The 22879-nt window shown below is 40.1% G+C and overlaps 1 protein-coding gene across 2 annotated transcripts in view; it reads right to left on the bottom strand.

Annotated features, from left to right (window-relative positions):
• cpne5b (copine Vb) overlaps positions 1 to 22879 on the bottom strand; it is an 85857-nt gene that overhangs the window by 4442 nt on the left and 58536 nt on the right. For both annotated transcript variants that reach the window (XM_071203105.1, XM_071203104.1), the window contains exons 4-13: positions 14227 to 14268; positions 13967 to 14042; positions 12563 to 12616; positions 11882 to 11943; positions 8637 to 8683; positions 7408 to 7589; positions 7024 to 7151; positions 5869 to 5971; positions 941 to 998; positions 253 to 326 (exon numbers count right to left, since the gene is read on the bottom strand). In XM_071203105.1, coding sequence (XP_071059206.1) covers positions 253 to 326; positions 941 to 998; positions 5869 to 5971; positions 7024 to 7151; positions 7408 to 7589; positions 8637 to 8683; positions 11882 to 11943; positions 12563 to 12616; positions 13967 to 14042; positions 14227 to 14268 — 826 coding nt within the window. The remainder of the gene's footprint in view (positions 1 to 252; positions 327 to 940; positions 999 to 5868; positions 5972 to 7023; positions 7152 to 7407; positions 7590 to 8636; positions 8684 to 11881; positions 11944 to 12562; positions 12617 to 13966; positions 14043 to 14226; positions 14269 to 22879) is intronic.

The following is a 22879-nucleotide window of genomic DNA, read 5'->3' as shown; positions in this document are numbered from 1 at the left end:
AATATAAAGATATGACACAACATACTGTAAATCACCGGAAACACTGTTGCCTTTTTCTGGTGATCTGTATCTCATAAGACTGCATTTGCTTGGGCTTGATTAATGTTTAGATACAGTATTGTCTGTTACTGTACATGGACAATGTTGCCCTTGAGTAATTCTTGAAATAATGAGATCTGTTTTCTTCAGTGACTGGTGTCCTTGTGCAGAGAACACAGTCTCAGTTCCTTTCATGCTGTAAAGGGCAGTCACCTGAACAATGTCTCTCTCTGCCGGTTTCCCCCGGGACGAGACACGGATGTCATCACCATCCAGCTCCACCATAGCTGGAAGACACACGTTCACACAAGAATGCATGGATGAACACACACACATATACACATGAGAACTGAGGGCAGACACCAGGTTGATACACTACTGATGCTCAAGTTTATCCTACATAATATAAAAAAGACATATTTTTGCTTCAGCCTTAGTAAATGGGAGGGGGTGGTGAGCTGTAGTCTGTCTTTATTGCATGTCTAATCAACTAATAAATCCTGTAATAAAGTCTCTGTGCAATTTAGGATAATCTCTTCTAAACACTGCAAACCCAGCAATTAACCTCAGCCATTCATTCTGCAATAATGCCTGCAGCCACCCACGCTTTCCCTTCTTCACTGACGCAAATTAGTTTGTACAGTGATTTTCTCTCTGGTGATTATTTGAATTGATGCACTGGCTGTAACAGCAATGGACTGAGAGTTGTAAGAATTAAATCAATTATTGACCCCTGTTTTTAAACCTTTTAACCGTGTTAAATTATTTAGAAGGCATTCAAGCTTTTCAGAATACAAAACAGCTTGCTATGATGACATCTTGTATGTGCCTGCCAAAACAAAATAACCCAAATATTTAATCTTTAGTTTGTGAAGCAGTCAAGAAATTGAAGGCAGCATACCGTCAAACTCTGCCTGACCAACACCAACTATGATGATGGACATGGGAAGCTTGGCACCCTAAGGAGGAATATAAAAAATAAAAATTATTGACGGAAACGACAGACACTTGTCAACATTACCACTGACCTGAAGCGCTTATCATAGTTTACACGTCTGCATTACAGACATTATAGCAGTTACATGCTCACCCACGTTTGTTGCAACCTTGTTAATGTTCTGTTTCACACCTAAATTAGCTGGATGACCTTTAAGTAGAACAAGTCCTCCAAAGAGACGGAGTCAGAGAAGGACAGCCAGGCGGGGAAAGCATTTCAACAGAAACTTGTTGTTGTCTGCTTTCCTTATCCCGGATGTTATGTACTGGAATCCAATTTTATCCCATGAATGCACCCCGGCTCTTATCTCAGGATGACACACGCTGTATTTGCCCACTGAGTGCTGGTTATCAGGCTGGGGAGAGGAGATTAAACTCGCTGACAACACTAACTGCATCCCCTGAGATACCGAGACAACAGGTCAGCTGTTTTCATTGCTTAAAAAACTTTCACATGTGGATTTTATTTAATATTTTCACATTATACACCTAAATAAGCTGGTTAAGGCTAAAAGGAGACATTTCTTCAGGTCATACAGTACATGGCGGGTGTGGCATTTGTGAGCTGGGAGAGGAGAGAGAGGGGGGAGGTGCCCACTTCAATCAGTACAGCGACCATCCTCAGTCACCTGCCCAGCCACTCCCAAGCCACACCTCGGATATAACTGCTTTAAATCAGTTAAACCACAACATATATCATTGTTACACAAATATCTAAGCATAGGGCTGGAAAATAACTATGTTCCCTTTCCTAGTTAGGCATTTTAGCATGAAAACACTTGCAGGTATTTGCTCATAAATCAAACTGTGGGACAACCTGAAATGTTTACCTGATGATACAAATGGATGGGTAGTATCATCATCTATGTTCATACCGTTTTCCCTGAGAGGGCCACACATCTCTGTACCAGAATTATAATACAAATGTAGTGCTTGTCCATTTGTTGATGTTTACAGTATATATGTGACCAGATAAGTGAAATGTTTAAGATGCTGCTGTTACTGGATGAAAAGTCAAGGTATCACCCAAGTCAGTAGGGTATATCCACTGGGGAACATGAATGTTTGTTTAAAATGTTCTGGCCACCTACTCCAATAGTTGTTGAGACATTGCTGGAACACAACTTTGTATGACATAATGCACCAGTTTGACATCCATTAAGTTATTTTTTTTTTGCACTTGTGTTTTAGATTAATGGATGTCATTAATCAATACATATATTTATTTCAGCCAAACCAGCCCTAGTAACCATGTGCTTAACCGCTGTGTGTTGTGGTAATTTTCTCCTAAACAAATCAGCATCATTCTCTCTCTTTAAAATATCTTTTTGAAAAGTTTTGATTATCTTTCTTGAACTGTATGCATCACAAGTGATGTTCTTTACGTCCTGCTTGAGACTGCATTGCACGTTTGAAAGGCTATAATGGTTTCTGTTTTAATATCAAGATAGATGGCGACATAAATGCTCAAATCAAAATCCTCACATAAAATGAGTTTTTCTGCAATCATATATTTTCACAAAGCAGTAAAAATGAGTGCAGTTTTATCTGCGTCACAAGACAAATGTACCGTGGCAAATCAGGCACCCTCTTTTGCCACGGGGGTGAGAGCAGCTTCTGTCGACACAAGCTCAGTCAGAGCACATCAGCTTGATTATCAGTGTTTAACACAACTCCTGTCAGTGCCTGTCCTCCCACACACATGCACACACTAAAACTCACACTGCAGATATGTACGCACACATCAAATGGCACCAAAAATAACCTGGCAATCCACGTGCCCCACTTTTCTCCTGTCATTTTGACTGGCAGTGGAAATCCAGTTTAATGAGACAACAAAATACAGCATCAATAAACTCCAACATCTCACTCAACATGTGCTGCTTAAAGCCAAATGTCACGCATGCTTTGATGGTGTTTGTTCTTGGATTTGTGGCCGTGCACATGCACAAACAAATAGGGTTTATGGATATATGTTGGGGAAGTGACCCTCCTGTCAGTACTGGAGGTCACCTGAGTCACTTGACCATCTCTCATCTCATTGGCTGCCTCAGAGCTCGGCTCAGAGAAAAGCTTAATGCAGCAGATTGAAGACACTTAAAGATCCAGCCGAGTGCAGATATTAACACATTGGGAGTAACACGTCCATCCATTTGTTAGAACCTCAGGATGAATCACACACTGTCACATGTTGAAAGCCTGTGTAAAATAATTTTTTTTTTTTTAAATAAAGTTAATGTTTCAGAATACCTTTTTATTGCCATCACATGCATTATTATCCACACACTCTAAATGTATCCATGAAAGTCTACATTTCTTGTTAATCTTGTCAGTTTCTCTGATTATTTTCCTTTGATTACTTTAATACGTTTAATTAACTTCATTCACTCGAGCAGGACAGAGTTTTGCTGAGACAGGCCGGTTTCTTTAATTTGTTTTTTAATATAACAGAACATTTTAGATATACTTGCTAATTAACACCAAATAAGATGGTGGAGATAAGAACCTTAATTAAACAGAGATTGCCAATTAAAGTGCTGTAAACAAATGTCAAGATGGCCCTGTTTTAGTGAAGCGTAATGACGTTCATGTTGGCAAACTGTTTTTAAACAATAATGTAGTGTGCGGGAAGATGTCAATACTTTTTTAAATATAGCTCCTTTATGATGTATTCATTTTTAGACTGAGTCTTTTTGCTCAATATACTGTAAGCCTTCGAATTAAAGTTACATTTGCTAACTTACTGCAACTTCAAACCGTCCACAGTTGTCATTTCTGCTGGAAAAAGTTGATAAAAAGTTGGTCGTTATAAACGACAAGCTTCCTCTGTCCATCATCACTGTAAACGGCATACTGTATGTACTGTTAGGAAATGGTAAACCTGATTGACGAAGCAACATTAAGAGGGTATAGGGTTGCGCAATTATTTAAGTATATATTTATTATAATGCTTAGTACATCGAGGAAAGTGGAAGTGTCGAATCATGACAGGATCATAATGCTGAGTGTGGATGCTGCCAGAATCCTTTATGAGATGCTGAATAGTTTATACAGAGCAATGGGCTATTTGTCAAGGAGAGATAGGCACAGTATCTGTGGCTGTTCCTTAGGTATTCCGTTACTTAATACAATCCCTGCAACCTATTGGGAAGTAAATGGAATCAAAGGGGTTGTGAACGTGAAGTACTTTTGGTGGGCCGATGATAAAGGGATGAAGAAGAAAACACTGACGGATAACAGGTGAAAGATATGAAAGGAAAGAAATCGAAAGGCAAGAAACGTGGTGACAGAAGTATGTAGAGAGAGCAGATGAACAGATTTCGATCTCTGAGATGAAGACAGATGGAAAAAAGTATTTTCATTTTTGAGCGAGGGCTCCACAGAGAAAAAGACAACGAGGAAGCAGAGGGACACGAGCTGTGAGCAGAGGAGGGGTATGCTGAGTGACTGATAAACTACCTTTTTTTCCACATGGGTTTATAATACTGAGAACATGAGTAACACATGGACCGAAACATAGAAAAGGGCATGAAAATAAGATCAACATACACACATTCAGGACACCTCTCACTTTCATGAAGTTACCGTCCAGCATGAATAAGTATGAGGAAAGACTTTGATATAACCTCTCAGCAGTGTGTCCTCCCTCTGCCCGGATCCGTGGAGAGTTAAAGGGAAAGCAGTGGAGGCTTCAGCAGAGTGGAGGCAGGGAGATAGAGCAGCAGGCAAGATCTTAAAAGGAAGGTGTGGCTGTTCTAATGTTTTGACTAACAGTCGCAAATTCCCTTTAAATCCAGTCTGCTGGGAGTTCTGCGCCTGTGGGGTGCTGATTAGGAGGAGGATGAAGAAAGGAAGAGACCAAGGTAGAGGAAAGGGAAGCCAGCCAACTACTATTTAAAGCTGGGAGGGAACAAACAGATTCAGGGCATGGTTTTGGGAAAGCTCAAAGGAAGAAAGCGCGATAATGAGGGAAAAACAGAACCTGGGTGTTGCGCTATCTGAGCTGTCAGGTTATTCGTTAGTTTATATAATCATTTTACTATTACAAAAGCAATACCAGTTATGTGAAGCCATGATGGAAATCATGTTGCTTTACAGATTGTAGACCAACTGCTATTATCACATCAATGGTTCGGTGTTGGAGTCAGAGTGACAACCACAGTGGACATCTGGGCTACATATTCTTTTCTGAAAGTGAGCTAAGCCAAGACACAGTATGGCAAGCGCTAATACATAATCTGTACTAATGCTGGAACAATTTGACTCAACTTCGATTAATAAATACTGAAAAATAATCTTTAGTTGCCTGAACATAGTTGTGTTTTTTATATGTTGATTTAAAGGATTAGTGTGATATTTTGGTAAATAATTGTTTTGCTGATAATTACATGAAAAGATACCACTCCTTTCTGTGGGTTAAGCATAAGAAACGACTAGCCTGGCCCTTTCCGAAAAATCCACCTTTCAGCATCTATTGTTCAGTAATTAACACATTTCATCTAATCTTTTTAATCTGTATAACATCTGAAAGGTCAAAGCCCACATTTGTGGTTTCATGGGGGATTATCTGATGGACTATAACTTGAATGGGATTAGTCCATTTTAAGAGTGTTGTCATCATTATGTAGTTGCCGGACAATCATAATTGGTTTTGACTCTTGACGATTGATAACTGCTGACTGACTTTATATTTATCCTACATCGTATCAATTTTTTCATTGTGTTTTTCCCAAATTTCCAAATATTTGTAACTTCAGAGGTACTTTCTTCTCGTTTATACAAGGTAACACTTATATCATGCAGTAAATCTCTCTGTTCCTTTTCCATTCTTACATTTACAATGGCCTCTTTGGTCTGTGCCATGTCGGAAATGACGCCGTCTGTGATGATGAGGAGCACAAAGTACTGAGAGCCGTCCTGCACCGCTGCTGCGTACCTAAGCGCACAAACACACACAGATTGATACAGGCAGAAGTTAGATGTATAATCTCTTTCATTCAAGGACAGATCAGGTTTTAGGATTTGTTGAAGCATTTCTCTGATCTTTGCTGTAGAAAAAAACTTGTTATCATGCACTCTCAGACATTTTATTAAACATTGTTGTTTTACTTCAGGTAACACTCATTAAAATGTCTCACAAACACACATTATCAGCCAATACAATGAAGTTTAGTACAAAGCTGGTTTGCTCTGCTTGATTCATAGATAAACACCCTTTGTTAAACATGTCTTCTTACATGAGTTCACCTTTTCAAATGCTAAATACCAATACTGGTTTTGTATTCTCACTGTTAGGGCTCTCGGCCGCAGTAAGTGAGATTCCATTTTTATTAGAATTCCATTTTTAATTAAAATGGAGCCTTGCTGTGATCAGATGGAGAACTGTTTGGATATGGCTCAAAGAATTAGAGGGAGAGGGAAGCCAAGACGATGGCTGGCGGGGGGCACAAGAATACACTCAGATCCTTTGTACGTATTGCAATAGTATGTGGGGTATATTTGAATGGTCACAGGCTTTTTTTATCCCAGCTAATTCTGCAACTATTTCAAAAGCTGTCAGCCAACAAAAAAAAAATCTAATTCAAACATCTGGCATCAAGTTTGTGTAGGACAGATGTTGTCTGGGTCACAGGAACAGTCGCACAGAAAATTGAAGCCAACCGAGTCTGGCAGTGGGAGATCTTAATCTTGATCAACTAACATTGAGGCGCAAACATTTCTCCTTAATCGTTGATGATAAACAAATAAAATATATCTTTCTTAGGTTTGTTGGATAAACATTGAACAGTGTCTCCTGCTGTCTGAAGAGAAACACTTATTTAAAACACACTAACTGTTTTTATCATTGTGTTTTTAAGATTTGTATGGTATTATCTGGGGATCCAATCTGTTATCTGCCAGTGCCAAAGACAACATTACATTTGATGTACATTTTCATGTAAGGACCAAAAAGGTAGATGTTTTTCATTCGATGCTTTGTCCTCTCACCTGGCAACATGATTCACCACAGGAGCGAAGTTCGTTGGCCCGTACAGCTGCACTGTCTTCAGACTCTGGTGGTATGCCTCTAAGATCCCCTCGATGCCGTTGCAGTACGGATTTTCAATGTCTCCATTCTGAAAAGGAGCAAAACTGTGAAAATCATGGACTTGGTGATGGCAATTATCAAACAAAGAAACTCAAGATCTTTATCAATGTTTATTAGATGTCATTTACTTAGTTCTTATGAACCACGACATGCACATTACTAATAATTTGCCACAGTATATTAGAACATTCAGTGGTAAAACGTTGTGAATTGGAAATAAAACATCATGATGAAAGATCAGTGAACAGATTATCAAAGGTGATATTAGGAGAGGTGTACTTTACCAGAGGAAACTCGTGAGAAACCCGTCCGTCGGGGGGCAGTTTGGCTCCAAAGCCCAAAGCGGGGAACATCTTGTCGCTGTCGTAGTCCTGAATTATCTCCCCTACAGCCTTCAGGGCCATGGCGTAGGCGTTCAGCGAGTAGGGATTCATGTAGTGCAGCGAAGTCGACTGGGAGGGGTTACCTAAGGACCCATCAATCAAACTCCAGGTCATTGTGGGTAATGAAGGACAAAGACGTCACTTCTGCATTTCTAGATACTGTTTTTTGTGCAATGAGAGGATTTAATGTAGATATATTTTTATGGAGAGACAATTACAGAGATGAGAAGGACTGCTGCGCTCAGTTCGACTAAGTGAGAGACTGAGTGTGAGAGAGACAGACAGGAGATAGCATGAAAGCGTTTTTTTTTTAGGTAAGAATAAGCTGGCAGGGCTCTTTGGATCACAGAGCCTTTCTAAAAGGTTCAGAGATACGAGAAGCACTAGGAGCGGCAGCACAGAAAATGGTGGGTAACATTTTGGTTAGCTCAACACAGTGGGAAAATAAAAAAAATAACTACATAAATTAGGAGTTTTTTGTAGGTAAGCTGTGACTCCACAACAGGCCCACTTTAGCTATTGAAATTCTCCTTGGCCTTCAAGGTAAAACGGGTTGTTACAAATAAAGGTAGTAAGCTTAGAAGCCAGGCCAACATTTTAATCTCTATCAGAGCAGCTAACCATCACATTTAACACTTTTGCGATTGTGTTTTTGGTAGCTTATAAAGACCCGTGTACAACTTTTCCATGTGAAAGCTTGACAGAATTGCTGTGCCTAGTTACGGTTGCTATGCTTTTATTGGACAGTTGCTGTTCCGAGGAAGTTTTACAAGCAATCAATTGGAAAATGAGAAATTCCAATGACCCTTTTAATAATAGCTTTCCCTGTCGATAAATCAATAGAAGCATTGTTTTCAGGTATTTTATTGGGTAGTGTAATAAGACTTAAGTGTAGTCCTTTCATGTCAAGCTTAGAGTTGTATTGTTTCATTGTATTCTTACTAAAATGCCTTAACTTGGAGTGTATTGACAAAGCATTTAGGAGGAAGAATATCCAGGAAAGGCTATCACTTATTGTGACGATGTGTGTTGTCTGATTGATTCTAAAATCGGACATGCCACTTTCAAAGAGCACAACTATCTATCCCTGCGTCCCCCTCCACAGCCACTTTGCCGTTAGTATCACTCACCATTAGATGCTGTGAAATCAATGGCCACGGTGAAATTGATCTGCGTTCTACAAGAGGGATGGAGAAGAAAAATCAACGGAAGAGACCAGACAGTTATAAAATAAGACAGGCCTCATTAAATACCAGCACTCGCACACACCCGTCCCATACACACATTTGTTGTGATAGGAGAAGAGATGATACCTAAAACGAAGGAACATCAAACACAAAAATAGCCAATTATTTCTTATTATGATATAGTTTCACACAGATCAATATTTAATTCCCGTTGGTTTTTTGAGAGACACAGGGTGCAGTCTCTCAATCGTCAAATAGGATTTAGGTGATTACGCTCTTATCTGACGCTCACCTCCCGTGAGAAGGCGTAGCAGGAGGTGCAGATGAGCCTTTGAGACACTGAGCTGTGTAACAAGCAATTGAGAGCAAATCATAATCCAATTTTCCCTGCTGATGAAGCACTTGCCTCTTCTCGCTAATTTACGACAATGAGACGAGGTCTTAGGGACCCAAACGGCATTCTCTCATTATCTATGAGCCATCAGAGAGGAAGGTAAAATAATGGTATTAAAGGGATGGTGTAAAATATTCACATTAACCTTTCAGTTTGAGGGTTGGGAAAGCCTGACCCTGATAACTTTAGTATTCATTTGTCTTTATTGCATAAATTCATGACTTTGTGAATTCTCGAAAAAAAGAGAATCACACTTTGTTTTCTAAGAATTTACTCTTCTAAGTTTATTTTACTAACATGGTTTACCTACCTTCACTTAAACAATTGCCATCTATCTATCGCTCTATCAATGGGTTTACTTTCCCAAACGATCTTGCAACTACCAACAAATGTAAATAAAAAGAACATTTATATTTATTCATATTTAATTTATTAACAGCATAGTAAGTAATCCAGTGTTTCCCCTATATAGAAATAGCGGAGGCGCTGCTAGGGGGCGCCAGCCAGGTACCAAGCACGTATTTCTATCAAAATAATAATAAGTGGTGACGCTTTTTGATTGTTTGTTATGTGGATCTGTAGTATTTGTGTTACTGTATGTTCAATGAAGGTGTATTTAGCAAAATCTTGAGAGATTGCCACTGTATGTTCTAGGCCTCAAGAGCCTTTCTTGTGCTGGCAGACACAGACACATATTGGCGGGGCACACTTCGCACGTACTCACACAAAAAATGTCCTAGGGGAAACACTGTAATCTGATGTTGTGTTTTTACACCCCATGTTAAGAGCAATCACAACGTAAATGCTGTGATCGTCAGCATACAGTAAAATGCTTGCTGAAATATTTTTGATGGTTAAGTTCATTCGTCAAATCCACTTTGTTAACATAACAACTCTGTGAGTGTATCCCAGATTTCACGACTAACTAAAGTGAGATGCTCATATTTTGGCAGTCTCTTGCCCCTTCTGTTTAACCCTTGTAAAATGTTCATGACTGAATTTTCAAATTACACTGCAGTCTTGTTGTGTAGTAGTTGAACTATCTTGTTACTTTCTTTCTTCCCTACCATCTCATGCCTCACTCATTCCCTTCTCTTCGTTCTCTAAGGCTACTGTAAGTGTGCCAAAAATAGAAACTTTTGCTGAACTTTTACTATCAATTCTTGAAGGCAATAGCACACTCTATGCTTGTTGTTTTAGCTGTTGCAACACTGCTTTTTCTTAATTCAAGTTCTAGAGCGGTAAAAGCTAATGTTATTAATGTATTAACGGGGGATATAAATGCAGTGAACCATAATAAGCACAGAGTGATGGGCTCTATCATTATGTTCAAAGTATAATATGTCCTCTCATACCTAACCACTGCACTCATGAGAGATACTTTTGAGTTCTTTATTAGCCAAATTATCCCTATTATTTTTATGATTATGGTGGCTTTCAAAGAAGACATAAAAGCTTCTAGACTAGAGTACACTTTGCATCATGATGAAAGGAGTTACGCCAAATGATACCGAAAAGTGCTTGAACAGCTAGCCGCAAACACTTTTACTTTTGTTGTTTCTCAAGTTTTTTTATGCCGTAAAGATTAAAGTGCTTGGACAGTTTAAACGACGCATTTTCCGAACCTCCATCCATTTTGTACAGAGCTCCACATTTGCAAGATCCAACTCTTTAATGTGTCATGCAGTAAGTGCCAGAGTAATGTTAGGGCGTAGAGTGATGGGGATGATATGTTTGAAGTGAGGCCACTAAACCTTAAGGTTATTGTATCATTGATCAACCACAGCTAAGAACTGTCAGTGACATCTGATCTGTCACACTTGTCAGCTCTGCCATAGCTCATAAAACCTATGACAGCCTACCCGCTGTGACGGGACAGTGGAGATCAAAGGAGAGCCCGACCGGTCTGAGACACACTTCACCTGAGACACACTTAATGCTCAAATGTCAACCTCCGGCTCTGAAACTAAACTGGTCCAAACGTTGTTACCCATTTTGAAGATGCTTCGGTCTTACCTCATTTAAAATATATTTGGCACTTTAGTACTGCAGTCAGCATAGAGAGTGAATTTATTAATCTAATTACCAAAGTGAAGGTATTATGGTGCCACCTGATGAAAAATGGACATATATGCATTTTAATATAATTGTATGAAGATTCATAAAAGTAAGTTACAATCTAGATGTTTTATATTAGTGTGCACGTCCCATTAATTCTTTAAATGAACATTTAAACAATAATTTCCGTCATTCTTAGTTCAGTACTGTAGTTTCCGCCAACATCGCTTTCAACAAATAGCCAGTACACAAACTGCACTTTGTTCACAGCTACATCATTTCTCACTTTATAATCTCTGTAACACACACATGGCTCCACTGTCTCACAATAGAAGACATTAGTGTTGCTGACACAACATACGGCTCCATTAAGGAGTTTATAGCTGGATAACACTCTTTAGTTTAAAAAAACACTTTACAAATGTTTGTTCCTGGGCCAGAAGAGAATCAACGTTGGGCTTGAAGAAACTGGAAGAAACCCTGCTTCCTTTATCAGAATGATCCAAGTTTAGAGCTAATAGTAAAGACTTCAATGGGGAGCATTTTCCTGGGAGTTAGTTGAGAGCAGAAAGTGCTTAAAGGAAAGGGGGAATTGCCAGGTGGCCAGAAACACATCTCTCATACAAATGCTGCTTATGTTAACCATAAGCTTCTACAGTTAACCCACGCCGAACAAGAGGTAAAGTGACCATTTCATGGTCAGTTATTGTATTGTATTGTAGTCATTTCCACTCACCCTCCTTTGATGTAATCTAAGAACGTGAACTCTGACTCCACTGAAAACGAGAGCAAAGTCACCTGGAATTAAAGACAAGGAGAACAACTTGATTAGAAAAAGTGGTTATGATATAACAGTATCTTCCAATAAACTGTTGTAGTTAAGTCTCATTTTAAAAAAAGATGAGAGCCGACTGGTTTCTGATCACAGATTAATTTACATTACCAGAGGAAAGTTTGAAGAGAGGATGAGAAGCATTTGAATGCATTACTCGCACACACTGCTGTGAAAGAACATTGGTGTCTCGTCTGTGTCGCACACTCTGATCTTTAACATATTCTAATATGTATTTCAAGTGCTGCAGCACCTTCATCTTTTATTTTGTCCCACCCACATACTTAACTGACACCCAAAGTCCATGTTGCATGTTCAGATACAGTTTATGTTATGTAGTATATAATGCAGTGTGTTTGTGTACAGACATTCAAATAGACGTACACATAACATAAAGTATGTTTTTTAGCTTCAGCTGAATTTCAAAACCATTACTGAATCTGCAAAGCTACGTTTTTTTGCTTTTTTAACAAATGTTTTTGATAATAGGTATGTGATCCAAGAAGTAACTTTTTCAAAAAATAAAAATGACAGAATGGCTTATTTTTCCTATAAACCAGTCCTGGTGGCTATAGCCATACTCACTGTCCCAGAGTTGGCATATTTCTTTTTCTTCATTTTCTTCTTGGTGTTAATCACCTAAAGAAATACAAGGTACAGGTTATCAAAAAAGTGAATATTTTGGCCATAAATTAAAATAACCAACATTAAAAATGAAACCAACATATACAACTCAATCTGCTTTCAAATCTGAATTCTAAATTTAGCAGCGATGTATCAAGATTATACAGCTTCTGCATCCCAGTGACGTGGAGGAAGTTAAGGGAGGTGACAAAAGGACGTTTGTGAATTAAGTTACAGATGTGTATTAGTTGGAGCGCATAGCTCATGTAAACTTATGAACATTTATTATACCTCCATAACGCTATTACAGGGGAAAGTAGAATTTCAAACATAAATCTCAGGCTACAAGGAATCGATGGTTGAAACATGCTTAAGCTACAAGACTTACATTTATTGTACTGGTATTCTAGCGGCTCCAGAACAAGAGAAACATGTCAATCCGTAGACCAAAGACGTCTCGGCTCATTACACTCATCCTCTATGGCAGCTAGCCATGAAAGTGACAGCCCCTAATTTAACATGGAGGGATGGCAATTTGTCTGACACACTGAACAATCTGCTGATGCAAAGACTAAAGGGCCTTTCAGTCTCACTGGGAGGCAGAGAGGAATCAAGGGTAGCGTATAATGGAGCTGACATCCAAAAGACAGGTATTTGTCCGTCGACTGGAGGCTACCAACCCACAGGAGCTGAAACTATTGACATTTCCTTCTTTATGGTTCTTTATTTTTCTTCAATTCAAATTGTTATGCTCATAATCTTAAAAATGCAAATATCGTTGATAAATATAATGATAAATCGTGCTTCCTAAAAAAAGCAATTTGGGATAAATGCAGGACGCATGTCATTTGTACGCTTTGCCAGTCACCCCTTGGATTGTGGGACGTTTTAATATGTTGGGTTTGTAATTTGCATACAGAGCTGTTGTATCGTGTGCTATTAAGGGGCGAGTAAAGCTATCCCATGAGAATAACTGAGAAATGTCCCTGGATCGTTTTTCTATTAATCCTGTTTCAAGCTGTCGCTAATAGCTCTATTTCTATGAGAGTCAACCCACAGGTGACAACTAAATCATTTAAAACTGAAGCATTTAATTCAATGTTTAACTGTTGGGGGAGTTAAGGGACGGATAATGCACCATACAAATGACATTTAAAGAAATAAATTAAAATGTATAGAATAGGAATGCAGGAGTAGAAGATGGAAGGAATCTGCTGGTGTAATGGAAAACAGTGCAACAATGATGTCAGATGGAAATGTAATTTGGGTCAGAAATGGGATCCAAGACGCGAGGCGTAGTGGGATTCCAGATCTCAGGAGCCAATAGACTCGTTGTTGAATTGTGAACACACTGGAATTACTCACCTCATACACGTTGAACTGGCTCTGCCCTCGAGCTAGCTCTCGGTAGCTTGTCGTAAAATCCCCAATGAAGTCGTGGCTGGGAAAAGGAATGAAAGGAGAGAAACAACAGTCAATAAGGAAAAAAAATCAGGTGAAAATACCAAGACAAATGTCAGGGACAAAATGGATTTACGCGACAGGAAATGATCAGTTTCTTGGGTGAGCCAAAACCTGGCCTATGTTTCGATTCAATTTCATTTCAAAATTGTAATTCCACTCACCTGCCATCTCTATCCCAATCGTACACCTCCACCTTGATTGTTCTGGGGAAAAAACAGAATCAGGTTTGATTTTAAAGCAGCAACAATCTCACCACATCTCCCATCCAGTAGCTTGCTGTGGATTTGTTGATCACATGACATGAGCAGATTGAGCTTACCCATTTGACATGGAGTTATAAACGTACCAAATTACTCATCGAACTAATACGGGAAGTTCCAAAGAGGTGCTTTGACAAATTGGCTTCTTCTATTTAGAAGTAGCGCAGCTCACCAATGCTTGAAATTAATCTCTGAAGCACAGCATTTAAAAATAGGGGGTTTCTTTCAGTGTCAATATCCTGTGGAAATATCCTATTGTCATTAACGCTAATTGAATTAACAAGGACAGGTGAAAGCTGCCAGAGGTGTGTGCTCCGGTTTCATTTCACCCTTTGAGCCTGGGAGTTTTAAATGCCAAACACATCAGACCCATCATCACTTGAGGGTTTCAAGGAAGAGAACAAACCTGAATGTTTATTCATGCACTCGCCTGCAATGGTTGTCCTTCAGTTTTGTGTGTTATTGACTGAATGATTCACTGGATCTTACGTACTTCAGGTTTGTTTAAAAATTCAACTGGATTCCATTGATTTCATTTAAAATACAAATTAGTGTTTGGAAATGATAATAGGGGATCCCTGAAATAAATTTAAACGGATGTCGCTTTGTTCCAAACCTGGGATTCTTGCCAGCTTCAGAACCAGGCTCAGCAGCTGGCTGCACGTTGCACTCTTATAAAGCACTTTCCAAAAAGTGTTACTTGCAAACCTCAGCACATGTTAACTTCCACCAGTCAAAAGAACATCAAAGAAAAACACTGTGATGACATTTTATACAAATGCTGCAGAAAACAATGTCCCTGCAGAGTGGAGACGAATTTTTTTTTTTGGCACTTTCATTCCAGAGACACATTGATCTCACCCCCAGCGTCTCCCCTTTCCTCCCTTCTTCTTCTTCTTACACAACTACTGACACCAGACCAGATCCAAAGGAAATGGAAGCAAGCAGTGTATCAGAGACTCTTTTCCTGTCACTGAGGAATTGAAAGATGCCTGAAATAAGCCCAACTTCCTCTCTGCCACCTGGCTCTCCCATTTTGTGGTGACAGTTTGTTCTTTTGAGGTTATCTTCAAGGCTGTGAGAGAGAAAATGTGCACCTAGGTGGTAAAAACATGATGCTACTCGTCCAGCATGGAAAATAAAGGGGGTTGATAGTGGAAAATATAAATCAGAATCGGAGAAAGAAGGGATAACGCAGAGAACAAATTGAATCATCCCTGACCATTTAATATGCAGGGCTAGCGCTCGGTGCTGCGGTTTGAATGCAAACCATTTTCAAAGTACCAGGATACTGCTTCATACCAACTCAAAGCATTTGCCATCATTTATTTCAACGTACAGCTGCATTGAAGGACTCAGATGCTCAGATCATTGAGTGGCACATTCAACTCCCAGAACAATATACACTCCAAAACTAATCTGCCTCAGATATCCTCAGCTACTTTTCTAAGGCAGCTTTAATAACAATCCTTCAGTAACAAATATCTGTCTGTGATATTTTGCAAAGGGCGGAAATAGTCTTCGCTTGAGTCACATGGGAGAGAATACTGGAGAAAGTCCAGTATACAGGGGATATGAAGGATACAGTACAGAAGAGAGAAGGAACAAAAAAATAAATCCATTATAAAACAACATCGCTTTCAATTCCCTCCAACACTTCCCCATCCTCTTTTCTTTGACATGCTCTTCTTCAAGAGGCCTTTTACATATTGGATTTCTGTTTTTCCTTCTATAACCCTTGCCTTTGCTGTCTGTTATATGTTATTCTTCTCCTTTAATTGAATTCCTCCCCTTACTTAAATGTTTTGTATTGTGCTAAAATATAGTCTTTGTGAGCAGATTGCATGTATGTTTGCTCTCTGTCACCACAGACTTAACCTGATCCTGCTTCTTGAAGGACAGTCTGTGTAATGACCATGCCACCCAGTCGATAGCCAACAGAGAGTGAAGGTTTAATTTGATTTTGCAAGATATTCTTAAAGGTTACAAACAAATCTAACTAGGATATGGTTGACAGATAGCCTTTGGCGATGATCCACATCTGGGATTTCCAGTTGTTGTTTTCTGGCTATAACAAGCAACACTTTACCAATTACAGATCTTATGCAGCAACAGTTGGGCATGGTCCGGTGGCTTGTAGCTTTTGTTCGTTCATGTTGAACATTGGTATAGATGGGTCTTCTGTGAAAAAATGTTTTAACGTTATAATTAAAGATAATGACACACCCTGTTCTTTGTAGTGATTGCATGGATAAACTGCTCCACGTGTTCTAATATCAATACGACAAATAATTATCATTCCTATTACCAATATCAATCCAACACCACTCCTTCATTCAACCTATAATCAATATCCTGCATTACTGCATGACACTGCTGCATCCATTAGTGAAATGAGGCTGCTACACTGCAGGAGTTTTCCAACAGCAGTCACACTAACACAACCCCGAACAGGACACCATTGCAGTAGTCCAAGCGGGTGGTGACAAACGCATGCACTAGCGTTTCGGCAACTGACTCCGAGAGTGACGGTCGGAGTCTGGCAATGTTCCTTAGGTGGTAAAAGGCCGATTTGGTCACAGATTTGACGTGGGAATGGAAGGAAAGGGTGGAGTCGAGGATGACACCCAGGTTGCTGGCTTCAGGAGATGGGGAGATGGAGCAGCCGTCGACCTCGAGGATCAAGTCACCAACCTTCTGGAGCAGGGTCTTGGGTGCCACAACCATGAGCTCTGTTTTATTGCTGTTCAGCTTAAGGTAGTTGGAAGACATCCATGTGTTGATGTCATGCAGGCAGTTGATGAGAGACTGAGGGGGGAGCTGGGAGGATGGAGTGGTGCTGAGATACAGTTGGGTATCATCAGCGTAACAGTGGAAATTGAGTCCATGATATCGGATGATCTGACCGAGGGGGAGCATGTAAATGGCGAACAGGAGGGGGCCAAGCACAGAGCCCTGGGGTACACCGTGGTGGACTGGGGCCGGGGGTGAGTTTGAGCCACTGATGGAGACAAACTGTTTCCTGTTGTGGAGGTAGGATGTCAACCAGGACAGCGCTGTGCCAGTGACATCTAGGAGGTCTGAGAGGCGGGTGAGGAGGATGTTGTGAGAGATGGTGTCAAACGCTGCAGAGAGGTCCAGGAGGATGAGGATGCTGAGGCGGCCAGAGTCAGCAGCAATGAGGAGATCGTTGGTGATCTTGATGAGGGCGGTCTCAGTGCTGTGTTGCTGTCTGAAGCCGGATTGGAAGGGCTCATAGAGCTCATGGTTGGACATTGTACAGATGGAGTTGGCCGGCGACCACTCTTTCCAGAGTTTTTGCTGAGGAAGGGATGGTTGGAGATCGGCCGGTGGTTCTGGAGGTCGTCGGGGTCCAGGCCAGGTTTTTTGAGTATGGGCGTGACTGAGGCCATTTTAAAGCTGGTGGGGACTATACCAGGAGCCAGAGAAGCGTTGACGATGACCACCATGTAGGGTCAGAGGGTGGGTAGGCAGACCTTGACCAGGGCTGTGGGCATGGGGTCCAGGGAGCAGGTGGAGGTCTTGGCCGAGCTGACCGGTTTGGCCACTTGGAGAGCATCCACAGGGGAGAAGGAGGAGAGGTTGGAGTGGGAGAGGCGCGGCGCTTGGGGTGTGTTACCAGGTGGCTGAGGTGCAGGTAGGGGGAGGGCCAGTCACCAGGAGCTGCTGATGGATGGCCTCGACTTTCGCCTGGAAGAAGTCGAGGAATTTGGAGCACAGATCGGGAGCCCCTGAGGGCTGGGGGGCGTCAGGGGGCCGTACTGTAGTAGGCGGTTGATGGTGGAGAACAGTGTTCTGGGGTTGCTTTGCTGGGCACCAATGAGACGGGAGTAGTAGTGAGACTTGGCATGGGAGAGAGCTTCCTTATACGTTTTGACATGGTCACGAAAGGCCAGGAGGTGGATTGTGAGGCCAGTTTTTTTAATAAAACAGGTGAGACATTCAGCTCAAATGCAGCACATTGCTGAGATATGTACAGTCCCTTCAATCCACATCACACTGCGTCTTTGTCTCAGGAACATTCATTTGTACACACATTTTAATTTCTTGCAAAATTTGTATTGGTTTTATCCGTTTTATGTCCTATATTCATATTGCATTGTTGGAGGAGCCTGGGACTTACGTTTTTCATTTCCATATCTACATTGTAGCTACTGTGCAATAAAGCCTTGAATCTTGAAGGAGAGTTTGAATGAGATTGACTTTATTTATTAGTTCCATACTGTAGATACCGGTCTGAAGTGAGACAAGACTAGTATGACTAGAGTGCAGTCCTATTTTCAAGTGACTGTATATACGTTTTTATGTGTGTGGCTCGAGAAAGACAGTGATGCAATCTTCTGGAGGAGTGCGTCATCTCACAGACACCGGCAGAGTCTTGCTTAGCTTGATGCTTAAAAGTTAGGTTTGAGAGCACAATGCAGCTTTTGGATTTCACCTTATGCCTTTTGGTGCATCCAACAAGAGTGTTCAAAGCTGTGATCTTATTAGAGCCGAGCAAATCACCAATAGGCCATCCACTGACGTACTTCAGCAGACTTCTACTACTCCACAGATAGAGGTGTGTCAATGCCTCCATTATGTGCTGTAGTGAAGTGCCAGCTCGGAAAACAAGCAGTTGGAGCAACAATAACTGCCTCTCTACCCATGTACAACAGTAATAAACACAACAATGCTCCTTATGCAACTCGTACTATTTATAATTTATCGATCATTTTGGATCAAACCCTCAGACTTTGAGATAAAGCATATTGAAGAGTGCGAGAGACTCATACAGAGCATGTATAACCTAATGTAGGTTATCCCTAAAAGTGTGTTTCCTTCCATTGTTCCATACAAAACAAATGTCACTTTGCACATAACAAACTTGAGCACTGAAAATGCCTTCCCTTTTCAATGGTTTGAATCTACCCAATGAGAGGGATAGTGGCCCTATCTGTTTATCTTGATGCAACCAACTCATCTACGTCATCTTCATGGAAACACATCTCAAATAAATTGAGGCTTTGTGAGATTTTGGCAGAATCCTAGGTGTCGAGGGCTCTGAAAATCCTCCATTTATCTGCTTGAGGTCACAAGGGGCCTCAGTTTGACCTTCTGCAGACTTTCAGAGTGACTTTGCTGAATTATTTAGAATTGTTATTATAATCTGCAAAGTTAGGCAGGCAGTGTTTGGTTTTTTATTCCATCTGCGCTGTGAGGATTTTCAGTCGAGGGCTTATTGTGAGTATAAAGTTAGCATTATTAATCATCACATGTAAAAGAGACAACTAATGAATTATCATCAACTATTGATCTTGCATTAGTTGCCAATATAACCACGGTAAAAGAACCATTTAGAACAAATACTTCAATTCATGTTCTCGGAAACATTCAGGTCTTAAATCACTTCTTTAATGCAAATGTTTATTTAAAAAAAAAAAGGAAACCAATTGGTAGTTATTTAAAGAGACTTGTCTAGGTTTCTCTTTTGTATGTTTACTATTGCTCTTTATTAAAGGTATCAAGTATTTCTTATCTGATTTCTTGGTTATCGATGGGATAGTCAATAATCGATGACTGAAATAATCAATACCTGCCGCCCTAGTCTTAACTGATTTAGTTGTTTCCCCCCCCTGCTCCATAGGGTATGTATGTACACCACAGCTTCAATTAAACCTCCAAAGGGCTACCTTCAGATGATAGAAGCAAAAGTAATTATTCAGATCAAAATAATTGACAGCGTTGAGACCCATGTTTCTTGCAGAGGTTGAACAAAATCTATAGGTCTTAAGAACTACCTATATAATTAAAAAGACAGACAGTTCTGCCATTCCCCTTTGTCAAAAAACACTGACACAAAGATTATTCCTCACCCACACACAGGTAGGTATATAACCTGTTATCGCTGGCTTGTGCTTTTCCTTGCACTATTAATATGAATAATATCCTACTTTTATATTGTGTTAGCTGTAAATTGGCACTCAGTGTTTTATTTGGCAGATTTTTATTGTCACGGTCAACTTGTATATTTTCTGCTTTTTTAGTTCCGTTTTATTTCTATCTTGATATTTTATAATTTTGTATTTACTACTCTTTAATTTTTAATTATGTGCAATGCCTTGTCCAAATTTCGGATCAATAAAGTATATCCTATCTCATCTTTTTTCAGGATGTCTCATACAGTGGCTTTATATGGACATATGTTGGTGCATTTTTGCAAGGAAACAAGCAACTTTGATGCCCGACTCAGTCTCTTGTGCATGATTAGCTCTGATAGGATAGCCATCATTCTAAAGCACATGTGTGATTGGACATATTAGGTATTTTAGCCAGCCACAGTATCAAATACTTCATAAAACAACCCCACCAGTAACCCTGCTCCCTTCAACTTGTTTGGGATTATCTGACTTTTCTGAGCACACACCAGTTTCCCAGCATTCTCAGTAATTAGAGTCTGTACAAACAAGATAGGACAGACCCCTTTGAATGAAGGAGGAGAAAAGGGAGAGACACAGAAAAAAGACGCGGTATGCCTCATGAAATATTCCCCCCACAAATGTAACCTGTCAGTCACTTCTTTTTCATCCTCCCTCACAGCTCCTTCATGATTGTGCTTGTTTTCTTCCTGTCTTTCAAATTAGTGGGAGGCAGATAAGCTGGGAAGAAAATGAATTCATATCCCCCCTGCCACAACATGTCTACATTAATTACATGACAACTGTGAAGAGCAACCCATCATTATTTTATATTAAGAGTGTTGTTTGCTATCTTATTATTTCTCTCACATTAATCTCCCTTATTTTTATTATTTTGCAGTGCTTACATTCATCAACTGACCATTTACTTAACAATGTCGCCTTTACTTATAAACATGTGTTATCACAGGTTCTTTATTTTTACACTGATAATTTGGTTGAAATGACAACTGTCACAACAGAGGTTATTTTTTACTTTTTCTTGCTTCAGACATAATTTCACTGTTTTAAAATGAAACATGGGCAACACAGTGATATTTAATATCAGAATATGGAAATGTATATTGTATATATTTTTTTATATCGTTTCTATTGAAATCTAGACCAGGCTTGTGAGAATTTCTTGTAGTATTCGGCCAAAATCTGATCAGCTCATTTTCAGACAGGTTTTTATTAGGGCTGTCAAGTTAACGCGTTATTAACGCAAAAAAAAATTAACGTCACTAATTATTTTAACGCGATTAACGCATGTATATTTTTTTCCCTCGGCCGCCCCGTAGTTTCAGAGCGCATTGAGTTTCAAATACCGTCCATCTGCTGACAGTCCCGCTCCCGCTCCTGCCGCCCGCTTGTGGCAGACCACACTTCCACGCTCACCGGCAGGCACCGACTGGCCATCGGGAGGACCGGGAGGGTGTGTGTGTGTGAATGTGTGTGTGTGTGTGTGTGTGTGTGTGTGTGTGTGTGTGTGTGTGTGTGTGTGTGTGTGTGTGGCCCGAGCGAGCGAGAGAGAGACCTTACGTGCATTGTTGTTGTTAGCATCTGGTGCTAGCTAGCGGCGCTAACGGATATAAGGAGCTGTTTAAATGAAAACAGAGTCGCGACATTTCGCCACAACTGCACCGAGCACTTGACTTTATGCAGGAAGCCAGACAGTGGGACATTGTAGGAGAAGTCAGCACAGCACACTCATGATTGCAGCAACATGATTGCAGCGTCCAGGCAGCTCCCGTTGAGCATATGCCTTGAGTTGCACATAGATCCAACACACACACACACACACACACACACACACACACACACACACACACACACACACACACACACACACACACACACACACACACACACACACACACACACACACACACACCATTTGTATTGTATGAGAGAGGTTCCAGGTTGAATTGAGGCGAATATTTGTAATGTTCAGAGGTTGTTGTGTTTAATATAGAATATTTGTCATTGTTCAAATGATAATAAACATTAGCATAAAGCATATTTGTCCACTCATATGTTGATAAGAGTATTAAAAACTTGAAAAATATTCCTCTAAGGTACATTTAGAACAGATAAAAAATGTGCGATTAATTTGCGATTAACTATGGACAATCATGTGATTAATCGCGATTAAATATTTTAATCGACTGACAGCCCTAGTTTTTATATAAATGGATCAGGACAAAAAGTGAGCGAATCATTTTTCATGAAACTTTCAGAATCTCTTTACACAGAGGGGACACATGTTTAGGTATACATGACATGAACACGTGGATTTTGCTTAATAGGTGACCTTTAAGATGAAAGTGCAATCCATATGAATTGCATCCATACCCTTACCTTTTGCAATGGTGTTTTTGAGTTTTGGGAAGGCACACTGTTCACCAATTGTTAGTGTTAACATTTTATACTTATATGGCCCAGATTATATCTGAAGAGGTAAGTGTTGACAACAGAATCACAACTACTGCTACTCTAGCAAATATTGATACAGAGCGATGTCCTTAGCACACAAGTAGTAATACACATGCCAGGTGTGACCTGTCACTCTTTTATGTATACTAATGAGATTGATG

Source organism: Pseudochaenichthys georgianus, chromosome 5 (genome assembly GCF_902827115.2).
Source record: "Pseudochaenichthys georgianus chromosome 5, fPseGeo1.2, whole genome shotgun sequence".
In the NCBI taxonomy this organism is placed as follows: domain Eukaryota; kingdom Metazoa; phylum Chordata; class Actinopteri; order Perciformes; family Channichthyidae; genus Pseudochaenichthys; species Pseudochaenichthys georgianus.
Note: the sequence above shows the minus strand (reverse complement) of the source record. Positions and strands in the feature narration are given on the sequence as shown.